The following is a 19,373-nucleotide window of genomic DNA, read 5'->3' on the forward strand; positions in this document are numbered from 1 at the left end:
CTTTCCCCCCTCTATTTCCTTCTGTGCTTTAGCTGTTGCAAGGCTATGTCCCGGTTTCTGTGGAGCAAGAAGCAGAGGTTTGCTGTGTTGCAAATCCTGTGTCTGGCTCTAGCTGACCTACCTTTACAACTGATGTGTCTTGGCTAAAGTGGATAGCCCAGTTCCTCATGTTTCTTGGGAAAGAGTTTTCTGATGTTATTTTAAGGAGGGGATGGTGAAGTTATGAAGTGAGAGTTTTATGTTGAAAATTAATTATCTACTGTCACCTCTGGACCCTAGATTTTTGATAAGCTCATACTTACTGTTATAAATCTGAACTATGCTCCTGCCTTAATATATCAATCCCTTTGAGTGCTTACCTTTCTGCTTACTGGAGTAAATAATTGTAGTGGGAAGGTAAAATGTCATCAAGACTTATTCAGCAGTGTCAATAACCATGAGAAACGAATAAGAATCAAGTCAATAGTAGTTTTACAAGACCTGTCAGCAACTGTCAGATTGAAATGGTTTTTCTGTTATTTAGGTCTTCTGAGACAATTTATATAAATAAAGCAAGGCTTGAATATCATCTATATACCCGAGTTATTGTATGGAAAATGAATACAGCATGAAATATGCTCCATGTTCATTTTTCTAAGGGATAGGGGTCACAAAGAAGCAATATTGAAGGTGGCAGCTGTATTTTGAGGTGTGTAGTGTCACCTATGGATGCTTGCTTTGATTACATAATTACAAAAAACCCCAGATTTTTTTCAGAATACTCTGGATTCATCCAGCAGGAACAATCAATTTCCCTTTCCCTTTTCTCAACTGCTACCATTGACAATAAGATCTTAGCAATGAATAGCAGCTTTGGTAGTGCTTGCTTTTGGAATGAGGCACCAATAAATAAGTGGTAGGCAGCAAGGATAGCCTTGCAAATATGTTTTGCAGAGGAAAGGCATTCAGCATCTTTTCAGCTTAACTATCACTTTTCAGAGTGTTATCATTTTTCCTTAGAAAAAATCAAAGAGTCAGTGTAAGCAAGCTTGTATAATAGGGCTATTCAACCAGAAAATGCTGTGCAAGTGTGGGTGTATGGAGTACCGAAGTCTCCATGCTGTGTCTGGGTTTTTGCTTTCTGCTGTAGAATTGAGAAGGTTCATGCATGGCTCTGCAGGATGGCTGCAGCCAGCTGACCACCTAGGACAAGGCTGAGGCTGCAGACTGGGGTCTGATTGCTGCTCTGGTGTTGTCTTCACATATAATCTCCCTTCTCTTGCTGCTCCAGCTGCCCCTTTGCACATCCAGCAAATACAGTTATTCTCTGTTCACACACATGCTTATCCAAACAGCACTGACCTGAGGCTCTGAAATGAGACTGTGCAGGAGGTCAGAAATGAGATTTGTTTGCTGACAGCTCAAAAGGAGAAGGGGGAGTTTTAATAAGAAATGTCAATTGTGGCATGGCTTGGTTATGCAATGAAGCAAAGGGTGAGCTGTATAAAGAGTTTTTATTAGTCAGATCTTAGCTCCTGGCCAGTGCCAAATGTTGTTGCACCTTGATAGATGAGGAATTTGCCTCTAAAAGATCACAGTGTATTACTATAAAAGCAATTTGGTCAAACAGCCTGGTCAAATATTAGGGATGTTCTACAAATACAGCATGTATTTGTTCCTGACTGCATCTTCTTACCTAAGTCTGTCCTTAGACTGAAAGAGTTCACTGCCCCTCTGCTTTGTGGTGTTTTGGTTTTTTGTTTTGTTTAGTTTTGACCTATTTGCACACACTACCTAATAAAGGTGGCAAGCTTGTTTCTTGTATCCTCTTGCATGGTCAAAATGAAGCACTCTGAAAATCCCATTTCTGAGCAAAGATAGTCTATTATATGTTTTAATTGCATGCTAGAGGAGCTATTACTGTAAAAATCATTGCTCAGGATTGGAGGCTGAAGGTGATCATGCTGTATAATCTTTAAAGGCAGGAACAAAGGATAGAAAAAAACAAAGCTTCTTGATGCTCTAATAATTTTGGACTAATTTTTTTGGCTTTAGATTTTAATATAGACACAGCCAGGAAAACAAGGCAAATAACTTTTAGTCCACAAGTCCATTCTGATGATCCTATTTACTTTGATATACCTGATCAGATATTCCTCCAAAAAACTGTAGCAGATTACTTCCTGTAAGGAAGATGTTACAACAGGAATGCTGGACCTGTCAGAAATCCAGACAACTTTAGGTTTCTCAAAAGCAAATTCTGCCAAGTTTGATCCATTAAAAGCTTGATGTGAGCTCAACAGCAAAATGTAAAGTCCATTTCTTTGGTTTGACAAACCAAAGGTGAATCCTGCCCTCATCCATGCTGCCTGGGAAAACAGCGCTTGTTTTGAAGGCAAGTAAATATCTTTGAAAGGTAACATAATTTCTTTCTTCCTTGCAGTTACAATGACTTCTCTCCAGCCTTCCTTTGTATTTTTGACTTGTCAGAGTACATTCACGGATGTCTAATTAAAGAAGACCATTTGAAATAGTAAAAACAGTCATTTAAGACACAGTAATGCCCATGTTTTATTTCTGTGACTTTATCAAAGTGGTTTATTATGCCACTCAATCTTTTCAAGGCTTTTTTTTCCTCTTTCTGCCAGTTGTCTCTGTGTTGGGGGCAGCTGCAGGAGAGGAGGAAGCTTTCTAATGTATGTTATGTATGTAATAAAGTACTGGAGATGGTGCTTAGGGGAGGTGGTAGAATGGTTTGATGTTGTTACTGTGTACAGGTATGATCTGTGTTTTATTGATATAACAGTACAGTCTGTCTCCTGCTGTCTTCTGATTCTAGCATTTGGGTCCTGCTTTTCTCCTGCAAGCACCAGCACATGTATTTTCTCAGGCTTATGCAATATAAGGATGTGAAGGTTCAAACGTGACACTGAAACATTGTTTATAAAAGTTCCTTGTTCATTGACAAAACATGGATCTTTTAAATAACGTGTGTCCTTTCTGAACTCTGAAGTCTTGTGCTGAGTCCAGCAGCAGCTGAAGTTTAACCCTGTCCCTCCCCCTCCCTGCAGTGCACGTACATCGAGATCCAGCAGGTGCCCAGGACTCACGCCGTGGTGCTGAGCAGACCCTCCTGGCTCTGGGGGGCAGAAATGGGGGCCAACGAGCACGGGGTGTGTGTGGCCAACGAGGCTGTCCTGACCAGGGAGCCAGCTTCTGAGTCTGAAGCCCTGCTTGGCATGGATCTTGTCAGGTGGGTGTCCTGCTGAGCTGTGACCAGCCCGTCACCGGCAGCCTTAGATGATGCTGGTCCCAGGTAACAGCTCTTTGGTGTTGGCACAAGGAGATTTTAAAACTATATAAGCAGGCTAGGTACAGCTGAGTGAAGAGTTAAAACACTTGCAATCTGAATTTAGCTCCCAAGAATGTACCAGTCTGTTGTGGGTTCACTCAGTCTACCTTGTCTACCCACCCTACAGTCCAGCAGTGGCTGTTCTGACAGGGTAAGAGATGTGATTACATTGTTAGTCAGGAACTGCTAACTAATTTGTAATATCAGATTGCTGATGTGCCCTTCGTTCTCCCCCACTAACAATCTACTCTGACCCAAAAAGCTTATTCTGGGCTTGTAGCCAACTGTAGGCATAAGAAAACTACCATGCCTTCCTTCAGCCCATGCATTCCAATGGAAACCATTGCCCTTATCCAAATGCTGGCACACCAGCTCCTGTGAGTCTGTTCACTGATGGCTGTCTGCCCAAAAGGCTCGTGCTGCACTGCAAGGCTCAGCCTGCATGCTGATCCTGCAGTGAGGAGAATTTAAAGGAGGCTTGGGTGGGGGATGAGAGCTGAAAATGAAAGAAGAGAGGACGTGCAAACTTATTACAAAGTGAAACGAAGCAAATGAACTTGATTTAAAGACTGAAGAGGACAACAGCTGCATATTTAAGTAAATCAATCTTAGACAAAATAGTCCTACTAGACTTTGCCCTAGGATACTTAATGAGCTGACTGAAGCTGTTACAGGTGAATTCTCATTTTTCCTGAGGCCAAGTGAAAAATGGGAGAGGGTCAGATGACTGGAAAAAGTTAAATGTTGTGGCTATGCTTAATATAGTTAAAAAGAATTGTTGCAAACCACCTTAACCTCAGCTCCTGAAAGGGAAAACCTCAAATATCAAGGAGTTGATAAATGCACAATAGTAACTGGTAGTCAAGAAAAATCCTGTCAAACCATTCTAGTTTACTCCTGCAATGAGTTAACATATTTTTAACATATAAAAGGATAGGAATAGACACCTTGACTTTTAAGAGGATGTTAAAACCTTAGAAGTTATTTTCATGAACAAGCTGGGAAGCATGAGTTAGAGGAAGTTGTTGTTAGGTGCCTGTTCTCTAAGATGTCTCTGCACAAATAGTGTCTGCTTCCAGCTACCATAAATCAGGAGAAAAATGGGCCAATTGGAGAGAATGCAGTGGAAATTGGGAATGTGATCAGAGAGCTGAAGAATCTGACCAATGAGAAAATCATGAGGGAATTTGGGTTATATTTCTCTTTGGTATTTTATCTAAGCCCTGTGTATACTGAAGGAGTCTGTGGAGGAGCTATACCTGAGGGAACTAGAAAATTTAATTGCATCAAGGGAGGTTGAGTAGATGTGAGGGGTTGTTTAAGAAAGTATAGAACAACCTTTTGTGAAGAAAAGGACTTAGATGACTTTTCCATCCTACTACAGTCCTTTTGAAACTTTAACAAACCATTGGTTTAAATGTCAAGTTCTTATTTCTTACTCAGTTATTGCAGTCTCAAAGGACTGTTTACCTTTCAAATGTGTTTGTTATCCAACAGCTTAGATTTACCCACACTATCAAATCAGGACATACCAAAGTGAGGAGGCAGTGGCCATAAATTACAAGTAATCATCAGCTGTAGATGCTCCCCTCCCTCTCCTCCTTCTCACCTGCAGAAGAAAGTTTGTGTAAAGGACTTCAGGGTTGGAAGTTGGTCCTGTTCCATTAAGGCTGGTCCCCATCCCAGTTAATCTAAATGGAGAACATGGACCTGGTCACAAACATACAGAAAAACTGGGAGAAAATATGCTCCAGCACAAATTACTAAGGAATCTAAACTAAAGTTAGGACAGCATTATCATACAAAAGGTAAATATGGAGAAACCTGTAAATTACATCCTAATTTTTGCATTTTTTGTCTTAGTTTTAATCCCTATGTGTTTGTATTGTTAATTTCTTCTTTTCATCACAGGTGCAATAAGTTTTTCAGAGCCACACAGAGATGCCAGTCTTGGCAGGGAGTCAAGAATGCTCTTTAAAATGGTATTAATTTGTTTACCAATTTCTTTCCTTAGAGACCTCAAAACTGAATAAGGTAGAATGTCATCAAGTATGTTAATTTGGAAAGCCTGCATAATGTAATTGATAGGTGAAGCTGAAAAGCTTAAGATAATATTGTTTTGACAGTATGATAGCATATTGGAGGTACTTAGGCAGTGGATTGTACTAAATCACTGAAATTTTATTAACAACTAATTCAAGCTGTCATCTGGGGTTGAAATTGCTTCTAACTGTTCTTCCAGCTCACCTTGAAGAGTACTCTGAAGTGTGTTAGGGAGAGAGTTATGCTGTGGTTGCCAAGGCCACTGATGCTGAGATAACTGACAAGACTTAATTTTGTAGAAATGAGTTATGTGGTCATTTTGTAGGATGCTGGTTTTTTTCCCTTGGGTTTAGTTTGTTTTGGTGGGTTTTTTTTGTTTGTTTTTTTTTTTTTTTTTCCCTGTCCCTTGTGACTGACAGATAGCAGCAGCCAAACAAAAGCAGAGCCTAGACCTTTACTTAATGGAAATAAAATAAATGTAACATTGGAGCCATTTATAAAAAAAAAAAATACATAAGAATACTTCTTCAGCCTGAATCCCTGCTGTGGTTTTGAGAGTGAAAGCTAGACTGTAACCACCTTAAATGGAAAATTTCAGGGAGACATTGTTAAAGTTTTAGTGGGATGTTATGTCTCTTGGCAGGTTAGATCTAATTATAACCTAATGGTTTTGGTTATTAACTGGGGAGAAGGGAGCAGATTATCACTGAATCTAGTGGCTGTATGGTCACCAAGGTAGTTTTCAGCCCATTCCCTTACCTGTGGCAGGGGCTGCTCCTAGGGAATAAATAAGACATGCTTTTGGACTGGCTTTTAAACTGTGGTATGTGCCAAGACTGGCATAGCTGTTCTGGTCTGAAAAATCAATTGCACCAGTGATAAAAAGAATGAAGGAAAAGCATAAATGCAGGGGGACTAAAACTGGGGTCACCAGTACAAAACAAGTTCAGCTAACAAGAAAAGATGAGAGGAAAGACCCTATGAATGCAAAGTAAGAAGATGATGGTGGAGGAACTGTCACTTTAGGTTAAGCCTTATCATTCTTGGCTCTTCTTTGTCAGTAAGTGATAAATAGATGCTGCTGAGTGAGATGAAAACACTGCTTTCAATAATTCAGCCTAAGTCAAGGCAAATGCTGGCCAGGTATTTTAACAAAGCAGAGCCAGTGCAGAGATCAGATTGAGAAGTACTGAGATCAAAAAACCTGTATGCAAATTATCAGGACCTGGTTTGTCTACTGTAGTTTTTAGGAACGAAACAGAGTAGTGTTTTCTTGTCATGTGATTTCAAGAGAAATGGAGAGAGCTAGCATAGATAGTACTCATATCTAAAAAAGTGATTTTCTTGGAGTTATTCATCTGTCACAAATATTTTGTCCATAGAGTGGTTAGAGAAAAGACAAATACAGAAGAAAAATATCAAGGTGACAAAACAACAGAGAGAAATTTTGGACTGATCCAGGTAATTCTCCCAAAGGACAGAGGCATGGATATGCTGTTGTTTGAAACACTGCATTTTCTCATTACCAGTAATTGGATTTTGGAACCAGTGAAATTGTTTGCAGGTCTGATTTCAACTTCTGATTACTGCTTTTGTGGCTGATTCAATTAGGGCTGTAAATTATATCAAGGGATTATTTAATGCCACTCATTCAAGGCAGGATACAATCCTTCCCTATGGCTTTGTAAAATTTGTTACCACACCTCAGTTTACTTTTCCATAAACTCTTGCTTTGCTTGAACCTCCTTTTAAAATTCTCTTCTTTCAGACACATGGTTGCCCTTACTTCTGACAAAAGCCATACCTGGTATTCAGATAGTTTTTTGGGGAAGCCTCTGCAGGAACTCTGAAGTATGACTGTGCTCAAATGCTTGTCTTTACAGCATACAGTTTGCATCTAAGGATAACTCCTAATTTCCATGGCCAACCAGAGCATTGAGAAAAAAAGGTTGCAGAAAGGTTGTAATATTGAATACTCCTCCCCTTTTTTGATAGCTGGTCATATTAATTTACAATTTCCCACCCTTGTACAGAAAAGTTAACTTGGTACAGCTGTTACTTAAAAAAACAAACTTGCAAATTGTCCTTCAAATGCATTCTGCCTGAGGAGGAGATAAATAGAACATTGCATGTAAATAGTGCACCTGAGATCATTGGTTGGTAATTAGACTCTTTTTAAAAAAACTAAAAGCCAGCTATGATAGGCTTGAGAGTAAAGAAGCAGTATAGAAAATCAAGACAAGAAACAAATAACTCAATATCCCATCCTTTAATTCTAGTAACTAATTAAAGCAAGAACTCTCATGCTAGGCATACCAGACATTTCAATATTTTAAACCCAGAGGGGTGCTGATGTTTAAAAGTAATAACTTAAGGAGATCTCACTGTTTCATTCCTCTCTGAATCTGTTTCACCCTTCTCTTATAGACTTGGTCTAGAAAGAGGTGCAACAGCTAAAGAAGCGTTGGATGTAATAGTTGCTCTGTTGGAAGAGCATGGACAAGGTGGAAATTATTATGAAGATGGGAGTTCATGCCATACTTTCCAAAGTGCATTTTTGATTGTGGACAGAAATGAAGCCTGGATTCTGGAGACTTCTGGAAAGTATTGGGCAGCTGAAAAAATCACAGGTTAGTTTAGAACATACAGCAAATCCTATTAAAAATAGCTGTAAAGAGCTGTCTTGGAAGAATTGGTCTTAAAGTAATCAACTTTAAATAAGTGACTAATGAATGCAAGTGTTTGATTAAACCACCAATTTTAGTTTTCTATATTTGTACTACTCCGACTTTTTTAATGTGTTGATTTGCATTGGCTGATGTAACTTAGCATTATGCATAAACTATGTAATAATCATAATTTTTATATTTGATAGGTGTATTTTCCAATATTTATTTTCTGTTTGGAACATGTCAGATGGTTTTTTGGATGGAGTTAATGCCCAAATTATTACTTGAAAATCTAAAATATTGTGAGGAAAGGATAAACATTGATAGTTTTGGCAAAAGGGCTTTTTTTAGGTGATAAATTGAATGGGTTGCTGGTGGTGGTTCCTTTACTGAAATAGATATACTCCCTTCATATCCCTGTTTTTTAAATGATAGTGCAAAACAATAATTTTCTGCTCTTTAAATTTGTAAACTGTTTATTTTCCTGTATGTGCAAAGCCAGAGCTGCAAAACTAACTTCTGGAATTTACTGGCTCAATGGATGAATTAATTTAAAACTTTTCCAGCATATATGGACTGCCTTAATGTAATATGATTGTTTAAGGCCTGTATTTAACTTATTCTCATTTTGATTTTGAAGGGATTTTTATTTCCATAAGAGTAGAACTTTTTAAAATGTACTCATGTTTGAATGAAGTGAAAATTCAGAGCTATGACAGATCCATGCAATTCTCTCCTCATTTCCCCCTAAATGAAAGGTAGGAGACAGCAGATATGGGAAGGAGCACAGAAATAACGCCAGGCTGTGCAGTGCTGTGTGATGGCCTCCTGTCACCCCTGCCACCAAACAGGAATCAGTGACCTTCACAGGGTGGTGGTTTCCCAAGAAAAGCCTGTGATTTAAGGATACCTGCAGGTTATCTGGCACGAACAGACACCAAACAGAGAGAGAGGAGGGCAGGCTGAAAATGCTGTCCTGATAAATCTCCAATCCTGGAAAGCAGCTGACTCCTGGGATTATGCAGTGACAGCCTGCCTTCTTCTCTTGGCCTGCCTGCCTGATATTTGAAGAGCAGTGGGTTTTATTTATCAGTTTTAGCTGCATCAGCAACACACAACCTTCACGTCCTTCTTCCCAGCAAATAAACTGTTGCCTTCATCTGCTGCTTGCAGCTTTTTGAAATGAATCTGCAGCTCTGTCCTGGTTTTTACCAGCACTTTGCTCTTCAGGAGGTCCCTGTGAGCTGCAGATAAGTAGTTTCCATCTCCTGCAGCCTGCCAGAAGGAAAGGCTGCTGGCTGTAAGAACTCTATATTTCATATTTTTTTCAGGGGGTTCTTTTTTGCAACCATAAGTGTGCCTCTTAAGCTTTCAAATGAATGCACAAATGCTGTTAAAATGGGGAAAATGTGTCATTCCCCAGTGTGAAGACATACTTTTTCCTGACTATCCTCAGTGTTTTAATATTACTGCTGCACGACTGTAAAGCTTATAGTGGGTATTTGTCAAGCAATTCTCTGACAATACATTTGAGAATAAGCACTTCAAAATCCTTTCTATTTATGTTCCTAAGTGGAAAAAATTATTTGATTGATGATTTTTTTTTTTTTTTGTGGTGGATCAAACCCATGAAATATTATTTTGCATGAGTTAATAAATGTAATATTTAAAGAGCTCTTAAAGAGTGGCTTGCCTAGCTGGACATGAATACAAATATCCTCATTACTCTAGTTAAGAAAATTCCCTGCAAAGTATGCTGCTTGAAAGTGTGAGTCAGAATAAGCTGTCAGGGTCTCTAGTGTAAGTCAGAACTGGATGACAGGGACTTTTTTGCAGAATGATGCACAGAATTTCTTGAAGTTGTTACCCATAATTTAAATTGCATGCATGAGGCATTACAAAAGCAAGCTTACTTTTTTGGAAAGCAGTATTAAAAACTTGCACAACTACTGATTTTGCTTCTGTCTAGGAAATGATTTGTGCCAAATTCCAGAATCTGTGTTTATTTTAGTTTATAGTTTTACTTTATCAGCTCTTTCTCTGGCTTCCAATACATTTGCTTTATTCTCTCTGAGGAATATCTGCAGGAACCACTGCCATGCTGTGGATATATGGTTGTAAGCACTGCACTATTTTAGATAAAAGGAACTTTAAAAATTGTTTAGTGTTCTTTGAAGGCTACTTTCACATTCTTTTTACTTCATGCCATTTTAAAATTTAGGATAAAAAAATTTAATTTAAACCTATCTTGCAGTTACAGTGAAACTGCTTCTGAACTGGGAAGCCTAAAGCAATTGCTAAGATTTTAAAAACATTTTCCAATTCCTCATGTTGAAGGGCAAGGCAGGTTCATTAAATGCAGCTCTATGCTGGAATATATTTTGAAATCAAGTCAGATCTCAAACCTTCTTGTGTCTGTGGAATATGCCATTGGAGAAAAGATCAGGCATGTGCCTTTGGCATTTGGATACCACTATTGCTTTGTGTGAGGTGAAACTGGCACTCTGTCTAAATCCCACTGTTAATCACAAGTGTCAGTGTCTCAGTAGGGCACAGAGGATTGAGCTCTGAACCTGCAGTGATTGGTAATTCTGTGTATGTGTAATTGTATAGTTACACAGTCATGCCAAATGTACTTACTAACCAATGGTTTAATTTGTTTCCTAATTGATATGACATTTTCCTCTCAGCTTCTCCCAGAAAAACTGTGTTAATGCTCTCTTTTAATATGTGTCTCTTTCTAGAGGGAGTGAAATGCATTTGCAATCAGCTTTCATTAACTACAAAAATTGATGCTGAGCATCCTGAACTAAGGAATTATGTGAAAAGTCAAGGCTGGTGGAATGGAGACTCAGACTTCAATTTTTCTGAAGTGTTTTCTCTTGCTGATGACCATTTAGCCTGTTGCTCTGGCAGGGAGAGCCTAGAAAAGCAAGGTGGTAAGTGTTGAACTATCTTTCTGTGGGCACACTGGGTTTTTTAGTCACTGCTGCCTCCTTTTCAGGCATTCTGTCCAGAACTACATGTGGTTGAGAACACCTGTACATAGAAACTGTGTAGGAAGGAAGACCAGTACTAAAGACTGACCCTAAACTTGCCACAATTTAGGATGAAGCTCTTAATGTCACCCTCAAGCTTTCAAAACAGGATTGCAATTGCTAAATAACTTCCTTCAGTGTTCTTATGTGCTTGATGTGCCATTGCATTTGTGCTTTCCTTAATTTTAGTGGCCCTACCTAATACTAAAATTATAATATTAAAATAAAAAATGGCCTTACATATCAAAGATTGAGCTCAGTGGAGTCTGCATTTTGGGGAAAAATGTAGATTTAACCTTTTGGGAAAAGTTTCAAGAGCATAGTTTAAGGAAGAGTAGTTGCAAACTGAAGTCCCTTTTTCTTTGTTGAACAGAACAAAGGTCCTGGAACAGACCTTGTGCCTATTCTCTGCAATCAAAGGAAAGGTTTATTTCAAGATCCAAATTTATTAATGACTTCAGTTCACTGCAGCTGGCCAAAATCCCTCTGAAATGGCCAGCCTGCAGCAGTGCATGGCTGACATATATCTGCTCTTTCATGCATGAAAAGTAGCACAAATTATCATTTCCTAAAAAGCCCTTTACTACAGATGTGAATTGACTAGACTGTTGGCATTTTCACATGTGGGTGAATGTTCTGAAGAGTGTAGAGGTGACATTATTTGTTGCACTGCAGAGTTCTTGCTCTTGGAGAATTGCAGGGAGTGTGGTTTGTGTCTGAGGCACATACAGGAACTGTGAAGGACCACAGGTAAAAGATCTTAATAAATCTGGATTATGGCACTAAAAACCCAGAGGGCCCCTACAGACAGAAGGCTATGGCTGAAAATCTTGCAGGCTGCTGAGTCATTCTGTGTCTCCTGGTGTGTTGGGGCACCTGTGCATGGAGGTTTGAGTCACTGCAGAGTCTGAGAAGGTGCAGGGGAAGAAGGCTGACCTGCCAAAGGAGCATGTGAGAAAACATGGAGGGGCTGTGGGGGGAAAGCTGCGATGAACACAGGCAGGAAACACAGTGAGAATAGAGGATTCTTGAAGACAGGAGTTGGGAGAAAAATCCTGGTGTCTGGGTCTGCTGCTGTAACATTCTCTGACTGCAAGATGATGTTTCAAAATTTTGACTGAGAGAGAATCAAAATTGAGAAGTGGAAGAAGAGGGTGCTCTCATTCTGCCCTGCTTGAGTAGAGGAAAATGGATGTTTTATGTAAGTAGTCTGTTCATAGTGCCTGCTAAAGCAGTTTTACAGTCTTCTTCCAGAAAAACTACCTTTTTAAATAGCATTTCTCCCTACCTGGCAATTGCCATGCCTAATTAATGCTTCTTACCTTCTAATTTACTAGCTAGACACGTTCCTTCTGAATGTTCATTGTTTAAGTAGAAGCTATTAACTGGGATTTGTGACATGCCTATGTCAAGTGTCAGTGGCCACTTTAGGCCAAAGCTTGTTCAGACTAAAATCCTTACTTGGGCTCCAAGCCATTGAACACTCAGGAATCTTTTCCCCCCTCCATACAGGTGACGTTTCTGCACAAGCTATGATTGATGTCCTGCGTGACAAGGACAGTGGTGTCTGTGTGGACTCTGAATCTTTCCTTACCACAGCTAGCATAGTGTCTGTTCTGCCTCAGGACCCTAGTTTTCCCTGTATTCATTACTTCACTGGCACGCCAGACCCTTCAAGGTAAGCCACAGCCCTGGGGTCCCTGGGGTGCAGAGCAGGGGATGGGTTGAAGGTGATAAACAAACCCTGCCACCCAAACTGGGAACACACTTCAAGAGCATGTTCTAACCAGAAATGCAGTCAGTGCTCTGTGATGTGCAATCTGACAGTCCTGTGTTACCAAGCTTCTAGGGGAAATGCAGTTTAGTTAGGAGACAGGAATTCCAGTGTAGCTGCTTTCCAGTTGGAAAGTTGTTGAGATGATAAAATTGAGGACTTCCCAAGTCATCTCTCTTGAACAGGTGGGTGCAAAACTCACTCAAACAAATGAAGTGTTTTGCCTATCAAAGAGGGGTTGTGTACTCTAGGTAGCTTCATATGATATGAAAACATTACCACAGCAAAATATCAGCAAGTTGCTGGGATCCCACGCATGTTTTATATTGGAGGGACAGTTTCCAGTTGGTTTACATGGTGTCCTCTCTAGCTGAATGTAGCTGAGGAGATTAGAGAACTCATGGGCCAGATCATCAAAGAACTAATGAATTATCTTGTGTTTTAAACAGAATCCACCTGGGATTCACAGAAATTAAACTAAACCACTTGCAGTTATTCAGGAGATCAGCCACTTGCATTGAGGTAAAGAGGTTTTGGGGAGAAGAAAATGATGCCCTTGAATAGCTGACAGTCATTCCTGTAGAAAGACCAGCAGTAATCATTAGGTTTTACTGAGGGCTATGGAAGTCATCCATGCCAAAGGGACTTTCCACCCACCTTGCATTATGCAGGTCAGACTTTCAGGGTTAACTGTCCATTTTAAACTTGGTAACGCAAACCCTTCTTTGACTTGATGCAAATCTTTTGTGATAACAAGGAGCAAGACTTCAAATTATTTAGTTGGGATTTCTGTCCTTTTGAAGGTGGAAAACCTGGTTTAAAAGCCTTGTTTAGAGACATTTCTTGCTTTATTCTACAGTGTAATGCATTAAGTAAGAATTATTTAAATGTGGCTAGTGAGTCACATAAATTCTTAGTCAGCAAGGCTTTGTGACAGTGATGGAAAGGGTAGCAGCACTGAACCTGCTGACTGTTCACAGGCAGTGGTTATTCGTTGTGTGTTGCAGAAGTCTTGCACTTTTGGCAGGTCCTTCACTGCAGAATGAAGGGTGCTTTTGTTGTTCTGTATCTAAAGAGAAGGAATGCAGTTGTTCCATGAACTTGCTAAAACCTACTTTCAGCTTCTTAGGAATGAAGATACTGTATTGACTGTTTTTTTTTTTTTTTTTTTTTTTTTTTTGGGTTTTTTTTTTTTTTTTTTTTTTTGGTTTTTTTTTTTTGTTTTTTTTTTTTTTTTTTTTTTTTGTTTTGTTTTTTTTTTTTTTTTTTTGTTTGTTTGTTTGTTTGTTTGTTGTCTCGGTTTGGAGTTTAGGTCCAAACTCAGTGTTAAAGTTGTTTAAGAAATGTCACAATATTGGTAGCCGTGTCTTCCCCCAACTCATGATGTAAAATTCTAAAGTGCTGCTCTTTATATGAAAAATCCACTGATATTGAGCAAGATATGTAATCTTTCCTGTGAAGGAGGAGGAGAGATGCCAGTGGGAACGCAGGAGAAAAACTGATGTGAGGCCAAATGTTGAGGTTTGTTACAAAAAACTTGGGAGGAGGAAATCAGTGCTACTTTTCTAAAGAAGTGGCAGAACTGGCATGAGGACACCAGAGAATCTGAAAAAAAAAAAAAGGGTAATAAACTTTTACAATAATTGTCAAACCCAGATTTGTTTTGCTTGTGACCAGTACCAAGTCTCTAACCTCACCCATGCCAGTGTAGATGAACTACCTGCACTGCTCTGTATGTGTTGCTTCAAAACAGCCTGGTGGACATCTCAGTAACACATGAGATCTCTCTTATTACTCCAAGCAGTAATTCTCATTTCTTTCAGGTCCATATTTAAACCCTTTATTTTTGTCGATGATGTAAAATTAGTACCAAAAGTACAGTCTCCTTCTTTTGGCAATGAAGATCCTGCTAAAAAGATACCTCGATTCCAGGAGAAACCTGATCGTAGGCATGAATTGTACAAGGCGCATGAATGGGCCCGATCTCTCCTGGAGAACGATCAGGTAAGAGCTGTGGGATCTGGGATCAAAGAATTGAAGTCAATGTAGGTTCCTAACTCCAGAACTTAGTTCATAGTCCCTCACTGGAAAACATTCTCTGAATATTCTTAAAATCCTTGCGAGTTTAGCTGGAATAATGATGCCCTCTGAAGGACAAACTATTCTACATAGTTTTTGTTATCCTGAGAGTGTTGCTCTGTTCCATTACTTTTACAAAATGAAAAGTCAAACTGTTAAGCTGATTATCTTGTTCAATCCCCACTGTGCATGTAGTCTTTTTAGTGATTAGAACACTGGATACTAGTACAACATAGTATTAGAATTATGTGCTAGGATGAGGGCAGGAGTGTTGTAATTTAAATTATGTGCTGGATTAAGAGCTACACAGTATTTTTCTTGAAGGAATAATTTTCACATGACAGTTTTGGAAACCTTGCATTTTGCAATTCAATGCATTTCTGATATTTTTTAAGATTTAACTGAAAATGCCATATGAGAAGGAACAACACTTTGCAGTGCCATGCAGTACATACCTGAGGGCTGAAAACCTTCCATTGTATAAACTTAGTGTTGAGGATCTCTTATGCAAATAATTTTGGAGTAAGTAAAGTCAGGAAGGGGATTATTCTGTATAGCTTTTCCAAATGCTTGAGATACAACTTTTGGCAGGTAGTTCATTAACTTTTCAACATCTGCAATTACAACTACAACAGTAAACTGGATAAGTGTTTTTGAGGAAGTGAAGCAGAAAGATCACCAAGGCACACCTGTCAGGCTTTTATTGGTAATCAGGCAATTTGTGGAAGACCCTCACATAGTTGTGTTGAATTTCCTCAAAAGGAATTCCTTTTCTACAATTTACCTCTGTGTGTATTTGCATGAGTCAGAATCTTGCTACGACCATAACAACATTCAGACCTACCCATTATTGATTAAGGAAGCTGTGATAACATTTGCTAGTACAAACATTATTTAAATGCAGTTTGGGCTAGATTTTTTATTTCTTGGAATTGAGTAATTTAAAATCCGTGGCCTCTGGTAACATAGTTTTAATGTGCAGCTGGCTCTCATATCATTTTGCAAAATGTTGATTTAGGGAAGACCTAGAAGAGGCATCTTAGCATCTTGTGGACTCTTGCCTGTTAAAGTCCCCACAATGTGACACCCATAGTTGTGGTAGAACAGGAGATGCAGTTTCTAGTCAGGCTTCATGCTGTAAAAGTTGCCCATCCAAGAGCCTAAACCTTAGATGAGTTGCTCTGCTCTTTCTGGACAAAATGCTGAGAAAAATCCTGAAAAACTCAGGACCACCACTCATTCTAAATGACTTTTTTCCCTCCTGAAACTCAGTTTTGAAAGCTGCAAGCCAAACAAGCAGCACTTCTCCATAACAAAAAAAAAAAAAAAAAAAAAAAAAAAAGGGTAGAGTTTAAGTAACATTTGGATAAAATGAAATCACACCTTTTCCAGGAAAAAATTTTCTGGAAACACAAAGAGCAGTAAGACAGAATGGCATGCAAAACCTCCCTGGGCTCTGGAGTCTTAATACTGTTACATGACACATCATTTCAGATCTCTTCATCATCTTGCAGGTGTTGATTTGAGGAATGCATATGCAAATATGACAACCTGCACAATTCTTAGGGCTTCTAGTCTTCTCATATAGTTCTGTTAATGGGATTGCAAAATTAAGAGCTTGCTTTACCTCTATTATATGTACAAGCCTTATATAATTTTCCTCTATCCATCTTTCACCCTTTTCCTTCTTTGCTTTAAACTTGGCAACTCCTTTTTGGTTCTTTTTCTTTATGTACAAAGTGTCTAGGACTGGTACTTTAAGCCTTTGGCCATCCAAAATAACTAATAAAAGAAATAGTTAGTACTTAAAAAAGGCTTTTTAATTTTAAAAAATATTTGAAAATATCTCTATAACAAAGAGAAACAGTAAAATGCTTTAATGAGCCTGTTTGCTGGTTAACTGAGTTTGGTTGTTTCATACCTTTAGGATAAAGGCCAGAAACTGATGAGGATTATGTTAGACCTTGAAAAACAAGGTTTAGAAGCAATGGAAGATATCCTTTCTCGTACAGAGATTCTGGATCCAGCTGAAGTAGTGGATCTTTTCTATGACTGTGTTGACACAGAACTAAAGTTCTTCAAATAAAGTAAGCAAACAATTTTTAGGTATTACTCTACCAGTGAATGTGAAATGTTGGATCCAATTCTGAACCTCCTCCTCTTTTACACTAAGCTGAGGATGTTAAGAATTGGGTTCACACTCACTTTCCACCTGCTCAGCTTGTCTCCAAAGTCCCTTTTCCCTCTGCTGCATTGCAGGTGATTTTTTTTCAATTTCACTCTTGCTTGGAATGGATTTTCAACAAATTTTATCTCATTTCAGCTACAATGGCTATTGTTAGCCTTTTCACTGGAAGACTGCAATTTTCTTCAAGCCTTGAAAGAAAGTCTTCACACTTGTGACTTTGCAGGAAAAAACATTTCTAGAGGATAAAATGTTACTTGCTAGCTGTATCCGGTTAACAAATTGCTTTCCTTCGTCCAATCTTGTGGTGTTCCCGTTTGTGTATGTATATAGTGAAAGGAGAAAGTCACTGACTGGTCCAATTACTGTGTGCATGCTGGCTAATTTAGTACAGAATGTTAAAACATGTATGTTGGGCAACCAATTAAAGTAAAGATTTAACTTCATCAGGCTAATTGCCATATTGTCATTGAAAGCAATCTGGTTTTCCCTCTGTTGCTCAGGACTAGGCTTGCAGCAAAGCTGACTTGCATTTTTCTCTTCTCGCTAATTCATACAGAGTTGAAATGGTAGAGTTGAAATCACGGTTTGAGACGGCCAGGAAGGTAAGTCCTGGTTCTTGACCTTGTTGTGCTGGCCTCATAGGCTGTATCTGGTTGCAGTAACTCAGCACCTGACATTATGCCTGTACAAATTATCAGAATTAAGTCCCCAGTTTAAGTTCTGCCTTTGCCCTCAGCCAGCTTATGTTTGTAGTGCACCTGGCTGCTGCTCCAGAACTGAGTACTGAAGTGCAGAGCCAGCCTGGATGCTGTAGAGATCTACACATATTGGCTCTTAAGATGCAATTAATAAGTGTCTGATTTATATAAAAGCTACAGATTCAGAATTTTTTAAAGAAATAGGTGCTGGACATTAATAAATGCCTGGTTATTCATCAGCTTTCTGCCTTTGTAGTGCTGAACAGCTCCTAGTAATCTCTGTTGTGACATACATGGCTGATGAATCCTTTAAGCACCAGCGAGTTGCTGGTGGGTGTGGCAATCCAACTGGCTAGGCTTAGGAATGGCTGTCCTGTGCTTCCTTACTTTCAGTGCAGTGCTGCAGCATGCTTCCCTTCCTCCACAGCCCTACAGGCAGGCCTGCTTTTCATTGCCTTCTCTTCTTGTGGAAGTGGGATAGGGCAAACACTGAGAATTAAACCAGTAAACACTGTGTCCAGTGAAGAGGGTTGGTGGATTTTTTCCATACAGAGGGATGAAAGATGTCCATGTCTTTAATAAGTGGAAATTAACTTATGGAGTTAAAATCCTTCACTTCTGGGAAAGTGGGTGGTGAAGAACTACGTGCTTTTGTATTGAGGAAGTAAAAGCTCCTTAGAAAGCAGAAACACCTCAAGTTGAAACTGTAAGAGTTGTGCATCAGGGAAATAGTCATTGCCATATTGGCACACTGCATTCTCAGGATTTTTTAAATGAAATTGTTCCGTTTAGACTCATTACTTTGGTATTGCCTTATATGACAAATGGTAATTGGACAAGAAAACATGGGGCATTTTCACTTACAGAAAACAGGAAGAATACATTTTCCCTTATGGCCTACCTAATAATATCTCATTCACAATAAAATCCTCCCACACTGTCCATCATAGGACCAACTCCTGTATCTAAGTATTTTAAAGCGTAGACAATAGGAGAAGAAAATATTTAAGTAAACCCTGAAATTTAGCTGCTCTGTATGGTAACCAGAGGAGGGGCTGACTGCAAGAAGCACATTTGATTTCAGAGAACCTTGTGGGGGATGAAGGCCACTGAAAGTGGAATGTGCTTTTTCCAGCTGCCTATGACTGAAGTAAATGGATCTCCCACAATATCACAACTCCTGATAGGAGTAGATGGGTATTTCTGAACAACCAGGGATCAGAGATAAAAAAATGATTGCCCCAGCCAGAGGACTGGAAAAATTGGGAAATACCACTTCTCACAGCTATTTTGCACAACTTGGATCTCTAATCTTTGAGAGTTGGGAGGGAGGCAAGATGAAAGAAGTGGGTGTTCCTGTTAAAAACATCATATATTTTATTTGCCTTTTTCTTAAGAAAGAAGAAAGCAACACTTGCAATTATCTCATGGGCGTTTATATCCTTATGTGCAACTGCTTATATGACAGAATGAATAAATTGTTTTGAGCACAGTGATCCAGGTAGTAATTTTCTAATAGTATGTTGATGTTGTTTCAGTTGTATAGTGCATTT

The 19,373-nt window shown here is 39.0% G+C and overlaps 1 protein-coding gene across 2 annotated transcripts in view; it reads left to right on the top strand.

The window, feature by feature from the left end:
* Positions 1 to 17,565, top strand: part of SCRN1 (secernin 1) — a 35,416-nt gene extending 17,851 nt beyond the window's left edge. Inside the window, exons 3-9 of one of the 2 annotated variants that reach the window (XM_056483005.1) lie at positions 3,051 to 3,232; positions 7,802 to 8,004; positions 10,788 to 10,982; positions 12,594 to 12,759; positions 14,679 to 14,859; positions 16,862 to 17,021; positions 17,258 to 17,565. In XM_056483005.1, coding sequence (XP_056338980.1) covers positions 3,051 to 3,232; positions 7,802 to 8,004; positions 10,788 to 10,982; positions 12,594 to 12,759; positions 14,679 to 14,859; positions 16,862 to 17,020 — 1,086 coding nt within the window. In that variant the 3' untranslated portion in view covers position 17,021; positions 17,258 to 17,565. Of the gene's footprint in view, positions 1 to 3,050; positions 3,233 to 7,801; positions 8,005 to 10,787; positions 10,983 to 12,593; positions 12,760 to 13,304; positions 13,997 to 14,678; positions 14,860 to 16,861; positions 17,022 to 17,257 lie in introns of those variants that run through there. The other variant, XM_056483006.1, reaches the window with a different exon arrangement.
* Positions 17,566 to 19,373: the final 1,808 nt, after the last annotated feature.

The sequence above is a fragment of the Oenanthe melanoleuca genome, chromosome 2, assembly GCF_029582105.1.
Source record: "Oenanthe melanoleuca isolate GR-GAL-2019-014 chromosome 2, OMel1.0, whole genome shotgun sequence".
In the NCBI taxonomy this organism is placed as follows: domain Eukaryota; kingdom Metazoa; phylum Chordata; class Aves; order Passeriformes; family Muscicapidae; genus Oenanthe; species Oenanthe melanoleuca.